This window comes from Drosophila gunungcola (assembly GCF_025200985.1).
Source record: "Drosophila gunungcola strain Sukarami chromosome 3L unlocalized genomic scaffold, Dgunungcola_SK_2 000003F, whole genome shotgun sequence".
In the NCBI taxonomy this organism is placed as follows: Eukaryota; Metazoa; Arthropoda; class Insecta; order Diptera; family Drosophilidae; genus Drosophila; species Drosophila gunungcola.
The window spans coordinates 6,764,509-6,775,567 of record NW_026453179.1 but is presented as its reverse complement, the minus strand read 5'-3'; the positions used below and the strand labels follow the sequence as shown (position 1 = coordinate 6,775,567).

Here is an 11,059-nt window from a genome sequence, read left to right as displayed (position 1 = left end):
GAGATTTGATAACCGCGCGTCCACACCCCGAATGTGATAAGGTGAAGAGATAAATAAATAAACTCAAGAACAAACACTCGAAATCAAGTGGAATTTCCCAGCATATGCGATCGGTCAGCGTAAGCTAGGGTTTCGATCCACCCTCGGAAAATTACCCGAGAATCACTGTGCACATATTGCTACATCCATGAATGCCGATGCTTTGAAACCTGTCGTCGCCTGTGAAACTAGTTTCATGTGTGTCCAACGTTCCCTGTGGCCTGAAATTCAAGTGAGTCTCAGGTACACAGATTCTGCAGCTGCTGCGGCAGGGCCAGATCAAATCAAGTGAGATATTGGCCCAAGAACCAGGAACTGTGCTAATGCTAATTAATAATTAAAATAAATACACTCAGATTGCTATGTCGTCAGATAAAATGCATTGCGAGTGAGTTGAGGCAAGGCATAATAACACCTAATATCAACATCAATATTTATATAAAGATTTGAGTGCAGAGAAAAAAATGAAGTGAATTTTAAATTATTTATTATTAATAAGGGTGTATATAAAACTAATGGTTAATCGTTTTGTATTTTTATCTCTCTAAAAATTAACATATAAATAATTCTAATTTATTTTAAGTTCCAGAATTGGTTGGTTGGTTACTTTTGTTTAACGAGGTTTACTACTACAATTTCTTAATAAAATTATATTTTTTCAACTAATCTAGAATATTTTCACTAGGACGTATTTGTATAAGTCAAAGCCAAACAAATATAAACAAGATATGAGTCTTTAGCTGAATTATCCAAACGTAAAATATGTGAACTTTTGTTGGGCCGTTTTGATAAGTTAAAATAAAAATAAAAGTTATCTTTTTTCTCTGTGTGGCCACTGCTCCTAAGACAAAGAAAGGAAAGGCCCGACCGGACCGATAAGACGTCGATCGGAGCGGGAAAATAGCGACGCGAGCGGCCCGGTAGAGAGTAGTTTGGGATGCGAGCGCGCTGCCTCTTGCGAGCTACTCCCGCCACATATGCTGTATAAATTGGTGCGTCCAGAGGCACACCATTCAGTCGCAGAGCGAACCAGAGCAGACCAAGATCATCTCGAGCAGTCGTCACAAGGCGTTTGGCAGTCCAAAAATAAACCAAAGTCATCGAAGCTGCGAAGCAAAGAAGCACCTATAAAAATTCTGCAAAAAATAGAACATAAATTTTCCATTTTGTGCGTATCGATTCGGGGACAAGTGGGTGAACTGCGTAGTTTGCCGGGAAATTGTCAGGCCACCACTTCTTTCATGTCTTGCCAAAATCTTCGCAGCCATCAGGCCAACGGAGTAAACAGCTGCCGTCGCGTTCGACAAGCGGCAATGTCAGCACTTTAACAAGAAGGCAAAAGACCGAATAACAAATCCATCGGGCATCGACCGGATAGGACAAAATATCGCAAAAATTTAATAACTCGACTTGTGCAAGTAATTCGCGGCAGAGTGCGGAACAACTTTCCGCAACAAACAAAAACAGGAGGATAGAGACTGGGGTGCAAAAAATTGATTTCGTTAGCCTTTTGCCAGCACCAACTGCATGGGTAAAGTTATGAGAGTGAATTCGTTACCGCCGCCCGCCCACAACTGCCACGCCCACGCCCGCTCCAAGCGACAACAGCAGAAGCAATTGAAATTAAAGAAAATCGAAATCTATTTTATGTTCAACAATTTGTGCAAGAGAAAAACTTTAACGGAAAATAACTTATTGACACTAAAACCAAACAAAGGCAGTGAGTGAATTACCGAAGTAAACCGCGAAACAGTTAAAGTGATCGTTAAAGTTGTAATCAACATAAACCCGTAAAAACATAATATTTTGTCATATTTCAAAACCACCAACACAAAGAACTGGGAGGAAGAGGATCGAGGATAACCAGCAATAAAGGTGAGCCCAATCTCCTAATAAATTAATTAATTTAAACAAATTTATATATTCCCTAAAAAATTTAAATTACACGGACTTTTAATTAGAATCTGAGTTAAGGTCCACAAGAGAAAGAAGGTAGTTAGCTTGAAACAAACCAATAACAACTTATCGGCTTCCATTATTTACAGTATTGACGTTTGTAAAACAAGAATACTTAATATTTGCAAGCAAAATTCTTTCAAAGGTCCTATCTATCTTTAAGAGTTGCAAATGTAAATTCAGAAGGAATAAACTGCGCTGTGGCTTACAGTAAACCATTAAAAGATGTAAATTACAATTTCTTACAATCACCAGTTAGGAAAAAAAATACAAGTTAATATTATGACATTACAATATTTACATTAGGTAATAAATTATTTGATGTATAATAAGTAGCACATTCGTTTATGCATTCTAATAGCAAAACTCCTTTCAAAGTTATGTTTTATGTAATGATTAACGAATTTTATTAATATTTGGATAATTAGGTAGTAATTTACACCAAAATGCAGTTAATATTAAACAGCTTTCTTTGTTCCCTGATATTAATCAATTAAATAAATCTCTTGCAAATTTTCTCCCATAATTAAGGGAGCCATAATAAACTAATAACACGGTTCATGCCTGCGCACAATAAGAAGATCAATTACGCCTCAATTGACGGTTAAATAAACTGCTTATATGCTGAAGCTCACATATATCGGCTTTGCAGCCGGTTCACACCCCCACAATAAAGTAATATGCATTTTAAGTAGGTTCAGTTTAATAATCATGTTAATTACAAAACGGTTTAATCAACGACGAAAAACAGAAACAATGGAATGTATCAGATTATTGGGCTGAAGACGTGTGAATTAATGCTGTGTTATAAAGCTAACGGACAGCAAACTGTAAACTATTTCCTCAAACCCCCAAAGTAACCTTGACCCCTTTTTTGACGAATGATTCACTCAAACCCCCTAAGAGTTGTCAACTGCGGAATGCTTATCAAGTGACTTCCTAATAGTAAGCGGGCAATTAATGCCAGCGGCGACTTAATTAGTTTGCCAAGCTCATATGTTGGGTGGCTTTTTGTTGCTTTTTGTTTATTTAAACATTTATTGACCTAGTCTGTGGCGATTTGATTACGATCCGCTGTTTTTCGGAGAATATTTATGCATATTCAAGCGTTAATATGCCGGTCATCTAACCCGTGGCTAAATGGGGTACTTCAATTTAAGATTCCAGGAGATGGAGAGTAGTTATCAACACCCACATGACCTGCAACTTGTCTCAATTACAGCGGATACGTGAACAATGTGAATGAAAATGACACTCGAGCTGGCGGCGTACAAATTAGATGTTTTGTATTTTAAATTTATTCGAGCTTTTATTATGATTTTATTATTCTTGTTGTTAGTGCTCACGTATGGAGCAGATAAGTTTTGGTCAATGGCTCAAAGACAGCGCTCGCCAGCCAGACTTTTGATAGAGAAGCTGGGCGAATCGTTGATTCGGAGACCCAGACTCAGTTGCGATTTGGACACGCGACGTTTTGGTTGTAGGAAAGTTTTGGTGCCGCCTCGAAAGCCGTTTACCGATCGCCAACAAAGATACAATTGAACCCAATATAAACCGCTGATCCGTCAATTTGCAAAAGTGTTCGCTCGCAATAACTTGAAAATGTGGCTGATTGTCAAGTTCAAGCAAAAGAGAAATTGAGTTAACGAGGACTAGTGTTTAAAAATATTTGCAAAGTGTGATGTTAGCTAATTACGATCACAAAAAAAAAGTGACTAAACAGTAATAAAAAGTGATATTAGACTACTAAGAATCAAAGTAAGTGTCAAGCTAATCTTGAAAGTTTTCTTTTACAACTGTCAAACAATATTTTCTTAAACAAGAATGTAGACCTAAATGGTATTTATGACTTGTTTCCCAGTTTACAAACAATCCTATTTGCCAACTTCGAATCAAATAAATGGTGCAATCGAAGCTCCCAGTACAATCTTTCAAAGAAAGTCTTTATTATTTATGTATTCCGATTACGTGTAGGTTTGTGAACCCATTTGAGGGTTTACGCTCAGTTTCAATTTCGGTTTCGCTACCAAGATAAGCCCTCATGTTACAATTCACTCTCGTTTGTCTTTCGCTGTGATTGAATTTGTTTGTAAGCAAATAGCCGCCGTTCAGGGTTCGCACTCTATAGGCAGTGACACAAATTGCGAGCCCCAGTGCAATTGAATTGAAATTCATTTTCATATATATATATTTCGCCACTGCACCGTGGCCGAGCAGCTCAATTAATCAGAGATCTTTGACGCTTCTTCGACGTGCCGCACCAGATGTTTCTAGTTTAATCGGTTCAATGTCTCTGGGCTCTGGGCTTTGGGTGCGATGAGAAACAGCACGACCGCTGTTTGGTAATTAAAGATTGCGATAGGGAAATTAAGCCCAGATGTGACCTAATAGACTTTGTAAGCTGCACCCCAGCAGCGGAAACTTTTTAGAAATCGGCAACATCTTAAGTTTTATTATGAATCTCGAGTAAGACTTAAATAAATGTGTGGAGTTCTACCTCGAAATCTGAAAGAATTTTTTTGTATTAAGATTTGAGATATGATATGATGTTAATCTAAACAATTTTTGAACATTGACGCAGCCGTTAACTAAGCAATATTTTTGAAATAAATCCCAACATTTTGGTTCAATGCTATGTAAAAAATATTAACGAAATCAGACATTGTTCAAGCATGAACACGTTTAAATGTAAGTATATGAGCTAAACATAGCAGCCACCTGAGTCAAACTAAATTATATATACACATAACATGTAAAATTACCTCCTTTGAGAGGTCATAGAATGTCTTTGACTATAAGTGATATCGCACTTAAGAATGTTTTCCCAAGCCACACCGTGTGATATTAGAAATAAAATAATAATCCCGATTGTAAGATTTTATGATCTAGAGCCATAATTTACGGTCAGGGAACAGTTGTTAGCACTTGTAATCTGTAAGTGCAGGTAATTTGAGCTTCCGAACTTTATCACTTAAAATGTTTCCCACACTGCTCAAGATACTTGTCAAAATATAGCTCTCTCGCGCTCAGGGCAAACAGATGCGGTCTCTGCGTAGGCCATAGAGTAGAATAGAATACAAATCACACAAATGTTACTTTCTAAGAAACTTCATGAAATAAAACAGTTTGAAATTATAACTCAGCTAATAAAGACGTGACATTATTTGGGCGTTCTTATCAATATTAAAATATCACCTTAATTCTGAAAGCAAGCTTTAAGATATGATCCACATTAATAATATATATATAATATTGACGCAGTCGTTAATTAATATTCTTCTAATTAAAATGTTTTTTAAATACATTTTTAAAATATTTAAAACGAAGTAAATATTACAGTTTGCACTTAAATACGAAATCAATCAATGGACATAATTAGTTTAATAATTTGAATAGTTGGAAAAGCCTTACAAAGTTATTATAAACCTAAATGTAAGTTTAATACCCCTGCAATCGTTAACAAACATCATTAAAATCAAAATTTGTAAACAAAACTCATAGATACTAAAAAGCTACTTCAATAGATAAATAGCCAAAGACAACAGAAATCCCATGATTTAAAATAACCTATTTCATTTTCAGCAGTATCTATAAATCCGCATCAAAATGGTTGGAGTTGCTGCCGATGCCTCGCAGTCGAATCAGCTGTCCTCGGTGAAGAACCCGATGATCAAGTACATGCTGAAGACCCGGGAGAACCATGCCAGGGAGCAGGATCGGGACTACTCGCATGTCTTCCGCCGGAAAACGCGTTTCGAGATGTTCCGTTTGTCCGCCATTGCCATGGCCATCGAGTTTGCCTACGCGGCGGAGACGAGCTTCGTGTCCCCGATCCTTTTACAGATCGGAGTGGATCACAAGCACATGTCCATGACTTGGGGACTCTCGCCGCTGATCGGATTCTTCCTGTCTCCGCTGCTGGGTAGTATTAGCGATCGGTGCAAGCTGCGCTGGGGGCGCCGACGTCCAATTATTTCGATCTTATCGTTCGGCATAATGTGTGGCCTGATCTTGGTGCCATATGGCAAGGATTTGGGTCTGCTCCTTGGCGATGCAGGATATAATTATGCGGAGACAGCCTTGAATTTCACCACTTCCTTGGAAGGATCAGTGGCGGCTTTGACTTCGGGTGAGCGTTCTACAGGACCTTCCGCTTCCGACTTCAAGTTTGCCGTGATCCTTACCATATTGGGCATGGTGCTGCTGGATTTCGATGCGGACACTTGTCAGACACCTGCCCGCACCTATTTGCTGGACATGTGTGTGCCAGAAGAGCAACCAAAGGCGATGACCATGTTTGCGCTCTTCGCAGGATTCGGAGGAACTATAGGATATGCCATTGGTGGTGTGGACTGGGAGACGACACACATTGGCAATTTTATGGGTGGAAATATACCCACAGTATTTACACTGGTCACCATTATATTTGCGGTGTGCTATTTGATCACGGTAACCACCTTCCGGGAGATTCCACTGCCCTTGATCGAGCAGGATGAGCTGTTGAGACCTCTTTCCGAACAGGCCATCAAAAGGGAGCTGAAGAAAAAGAATAATACCATTTACTACATCCAGGAGACCACTCAGCTGGAGCTGCAGATGGCCAGCGATGATCCTAAGCGAGAGGAGGCCTTGCAAGTCAGTTACCAGAATGGTTACTCACCCGCGTTGGAGAAGCCACGTGAGTCGCAGGACGTGGAAACCCAGTCGGACTACGAGGCTCCTGTTTCCCTCAAAGCCTATCTCAAAAGCATCTTCATCATGCCCTATTCGATGCGAATGCTGGCCCTCACCAATCTCTTCTGCTGGATGGGCCACGTCACCTACTGCCTCTACTTCACCGACTTTGTGGGCGAGGCAGTTTTCCACGGAGATCCGACCGCTCCCCCCAATTCAGAGGCCGCCTTAAATTACGAAGCTGGCGTCCGATTCGGCTGCTGGGGAATGTCCATATACGCATTTTCCTGCTCCATTTACTCGCTGTCCGTGACCAAGCTGATGAAGTGGTTCGGGTGAGTCTTAAAGCTGAAAATTACACACACAAAATAATACACTTTTCCTGACTATCAAATTTCTAACATATCATAAATCTTTGTTAAATTAGCTCAATTTAATCTCCTTTCTTCGTCAGATATGATAAATTAAGCAAATAGATTACAAATTTAATTTTGGACTTTCATGATGATTTGTCGAAAATATATGCTACGCAAAATGGAATGGTTGTCAATTTTAATCGTAATTATCTATTGCAATAATTCAATTTCAGAACAAAGGCTGTCTACATTAGTGGCATGATCTACTATGGTATTGGAATGCTGGTCCTGGGCTTGTGGCCCACGAAGTGGGGAGTCTTGGTATTCAGCACATCTGCGGGTATTCTCTACGGAACAATCTTCACTGTGCCTTTCATATTAGTGGCTAGATATCATGCCAAAAATTGTGTAAGTAAAGGCCAACTGAGGTTTTGGACTACCATTTTATTTATTCATTTTGAATATATTCCAGTTCTGCATTAAAAATGGCGAGACTGTGCCGCTGAAACAGGCTCGAGGATTGGGAACTGATGTGGCCATTATCAGTAGCATGGTGTTTGTAGCCCAGCTGATTGTGTCCCTGTCCGTGGGTCCGCTTGTATCCTGGATGAATACAACCTGTGCCGTGTTGTATGCCTCGACGTTCCTGTCCTTTATGGCCGCCATAGCAGCCATGTTTGTGTTATATGTCTAGGAATTTACAAAGATTTTTACACACACGCATTTTACATAGCATAAATGTAGCTTATTGAGTATCTTTGCCTACTTTCTGGCAGTATCTGCTAGTGCACTCACAATATCGTGGCATACTTTATGGATGAAACGTACATATATTGTACCATTGATCAATAAAAACATTTTATTTTTTTGTAAACTGTAAACCGCATGTGAATTAAATATATGAATTTAAAATAAATTTATAAATATTATTCAGATACACACAGTAATTTTTTCTTGGCCCAAGCAGCATAAATTCATTTTCTTTCAGCAAAACAATGAGCTGAAGGGCGGATATTAGTTTTTACGCTCGTGCGTGGCATTCAAATGCAACTTTTAATTTCCTCAAGTGCAATTTTTTCCCAGATGCTGCCAATTTCCTTAGCAGCTGCACATGCCACTTCCCGCAGCCCCGACGCCCTCCTTTGGCCTTCTTGTAAGTGTCAGAGACACATTTCCGTTGTCGCCTGAGTGATAAATAGCATTTAATAATTTTCCGTGCGCACAGTTCAGGTTCCAGTGCGAATAAAGCAATTAAATCCCCTTTTCTTGGCTGCGCACATTTCGTATTCTGGAGGTTAAGAGTAAAGGCTATGAAAATATAAACAATAATTGTGGAATAAGTAGAAAGTATATAGCTCATCGCCTGCCAGAGAGCAAACTAAAGGAGACAAGACGAAACAAACAACAGCAATAGAAAAGTCATGAAAAGTGCAAATGGGCGACAAAATGCAAAGTTCTCATCAAATTGAAAATAAACTCCTCACGACAAGTTGAGATCCACACTAGCGTAAGTATCGGCTTTAAAAACTTTGACAATCAGCAGCGTCTTCAGATGGCAAATCGGGAGTCACAACACGGCGTATGCGTAATGCGAGATCCTGTGAGCACGCCTCGTCCCATTTTCCATCCACCCCCTCCACCCGCACTTAAAAGCAAACAAATTGAGTTTATCGGCGGCTACAAATCTACAGGAAGCACACAATCATCCATCATAAGACCCAACCGAGGGCCATCCCATTCACCACCAGCCAAGCTCGTCCTTTTCCCAGCGAGCACTAAAAATATTTACATTTGTCTTGAGCTCATTTCGAAATCCGAGCGAGCAATCGCTAGGGGTTTGCCAGCAAATCAACAAGCCACGTTAGTGACTTCGTCCCGTTTCGTTTTGTACGGCTGTACGTAATAAGCCAAAATGCAAAAGCCGTCGCAAATCAACAAAGGTAAATTCATTTCAGATTTGATTTGTTGGCCCTGAAAAGGGAAACACGTGCACCATTTATCCACCCGACCCAATCCTCCGAAATCTCTGGCTCCTTGACGCTGACTATCTGTGACGTAAGAACGCCTTCGCCATCTCATGCGTTTCTCTCCAGGAAACACTTCACCCGAAACCCCTCCAAAAGTGCCAACCGAAAGCATATGCATTAGCATTGTTTACCTGCGGACGAGGACTGCCGATGAAATGGGATGCTGGGATGCTGACAAGTGTGCAGGATATTGCTGCCGCACTAACCCAATTTCACACTCAAAAAAAATCGAAAATTATCCATAAAAAAGAGCTCTTTAAAAATGTAAACATTATATTCAAGCGTTTTTTGTTTTTTGTACAAAATGTTATTTTATATTTTTGCCTTACGATTGCAAAAATAGTCTTAGTCATTTTTTTAACTTAAATAAAAGTCTTACCTTTTAATAATTTAAATATCGTTATAAAATAAGACTTAAATTTACATTTGTGGAACTAAATATTCAAAACCTGTGATTTCATATTCTTGCTTCGAGGCTACACTCAAAATAAAATGTACCCCTTAAATTTAGCCAAAAGACTTTATTTATTTCAAATCCAAAAAAAACAAGGACAATTTTCTCAAATGTTGTTATTTTCGCCATTAACCAGAATCGCCAGATGATGACAAGACATGACTAATTCCAAATTGTGTATAAACTGGTTATAAATATAAAGGAGACTTACAAATTTATAAAACAAATTTTTTCTGAGTGCATGTGCATCTGCTGTCACAACTTTTGTGCCATTGATACAGCCACAGACCAGACTTTAGCGGATTCTGTCCGGAAAGTTATCTGGATATTTGTTGCTTTGCTCACACAGCGGTGGATCTATGACTCAATAGCTTCCAGATGGGCAGCTATCCTTATTTATTGGGATTGGAGAAGCGTTAAGACGGCTTCCGTGGGGCTTCAGTCATCGCGCTTGACACCTTTGCTCCCGACGCTTTCAATCATAATTTATATGCAAATTATTTCGGTATAATTTTTTCCCACCAGAGACGCTTAACTTTTAACTCTTTTGGCGATGCCCTCCTTTCCTGGTTGTTGCTGCCGCCGGAAGCGTGCCGCCATTTTATAAACATTTCACTGAAATAAAAATGGCAAAAATAGCAAGAGAAGGGTGAAAAAATAAATGGTTTAAGGGTTTCTGCCGGTTCCCCCCGAAGTGATGGCATGTCAAGCCGGGCGACATGTGCAATAAAAGGGAAATAATATGCAAATGCAATTATAAGCAACTGGCTGCGATATGAGCAAGACATCCGCATCCGCATCGCCGTCAAATGAAGCTGACGCGGATCTGGAGCCGGAGCGACGTCGCCTGCCAAGCGCAAACAAAAAAAAAACCGCATAAAGTTTTGCATTTTTTGTTTGGCGCACTTTCAACTAACTTCATTTTCGTAGCATAAACAAGCGGTAGAAAAACTGGTCGAGTTAATTTGATTGGAATTTGAATATATGAATTTGCATTGTATTGCTGGCTGGGTGTGGGTGCAGTCGATTAATCCTTGTAAAAATTACATTTTTAAGCTGCAAGTCGCAGGAGCAATATAATGCTTCGATAAACTTTTGCCTGGCAAATCAGAGAAACTAACACGAGCCATAAATTAAGGAGGCGACAGTGTCGCCCGTTCAAACATTTCCAGCAGTGGACCGGTTGATGTGAAACTTTTGCTGACCCAAAAGCCGGACGTGGCCCAAACCAGGACTCGTTCCAGGACCAGGACCATTACCAGGACCAGAACCAGGACTTTCGCCCAACTGTCTGCCAGCCGGCCTGATACATGAAATGTAATAAATTTCGTTATCTATGCATTATTTATGTCGTAATTTGGTATTTTAGCCCCAAAACAGAAAAATGAAAAGCGTCGAGCCATGGCTGGCAGGACATTCAGCAGCTACAGCCAGGACCGGCTAGGACCAGTCAGGACATCCCTGGCATCGGGTCAACATTACACATTTTCACTGGGCGTATGCGAGTGTGTGAAGACGCATAAATTACACTTGCAGCCTGCCGCACTTGTGAT

The 11,059-nt window shown here is 39.9% G+C and overlaps 1 protein-coding gene across 3 annotated transcripts; it reads left to right on the top strand.

The window, feature by feature from the left end:
• The first annotated feature begins 1,043 nt into the window (after window positions 1-1,043).
• Window positions 1,044-7,958, top strand: LOC128258154 (proton-associated sugar transporter A). Of its 3 annotated transcripts, none has more exons than XM_052989621.1 (4): window positions 1,044-1,914; window positions 5,581-7,004; window positions 7,259-7,433; window positions 7,498-7,958. In XM_052989621.1, the coding sequence occupies exons 2-4, from the start codon at window positions 5,602-5,604 to the stop codon at window positions 7,717-7,719; spliced, it is 1,800 nt and encodes a 599-aa protein (XP_052845581.1). In that variant the 5' UTR covers window positions 1,044-1,914; window positions 5,581-5,601; the 3' UTR covers window positions 7,720-7,958. The 3 variants fall into 3 exon arrangements, with proteins under 3 accessions (XP_052845581.1, XP_052845580.1, XP_052845582.1); XM_052989620.1 differs by having other exon boundaries at window positions 5,578-7,004; XM_052989622.1 differs by lacking the exon at window positions 1,044-1,914 and adding an exon at window positions 3,432-3,753 and having other exon boundaries at window positions 5,578-7,004.
• Window positions 7,959-11,059: the final 3,101 nt, after the last annotated feature.

What these genes read in the sequence shown, in the direction of transcription:
- LOC128258154 (XM_052989621.1), top strand. Translation starts at nt 5,602, where the DNA reads ATGGTTGGAGTTGCTGCCGATGCCTCGCAGTCGAATCAGCTGTCCTCG. An exon ending in AAGCTGATGAAGTGGTTCGG is followed by an intron (nt 7,005 to 7,258) that starts GTGAGTCTTAAA and finishes ATTCAATTTCAG; the next exon opens with AACAAAGGCTGTCTACATTA. An exon ending in GATATCATGCCAAAAATTGT is followed by an intron (nt 7,434 to 7,497) that starts GTAAGTAAAGGC and finishes AATATATTCCAG; the next exon opens with TTCTGCATTAAAAATGGCGA.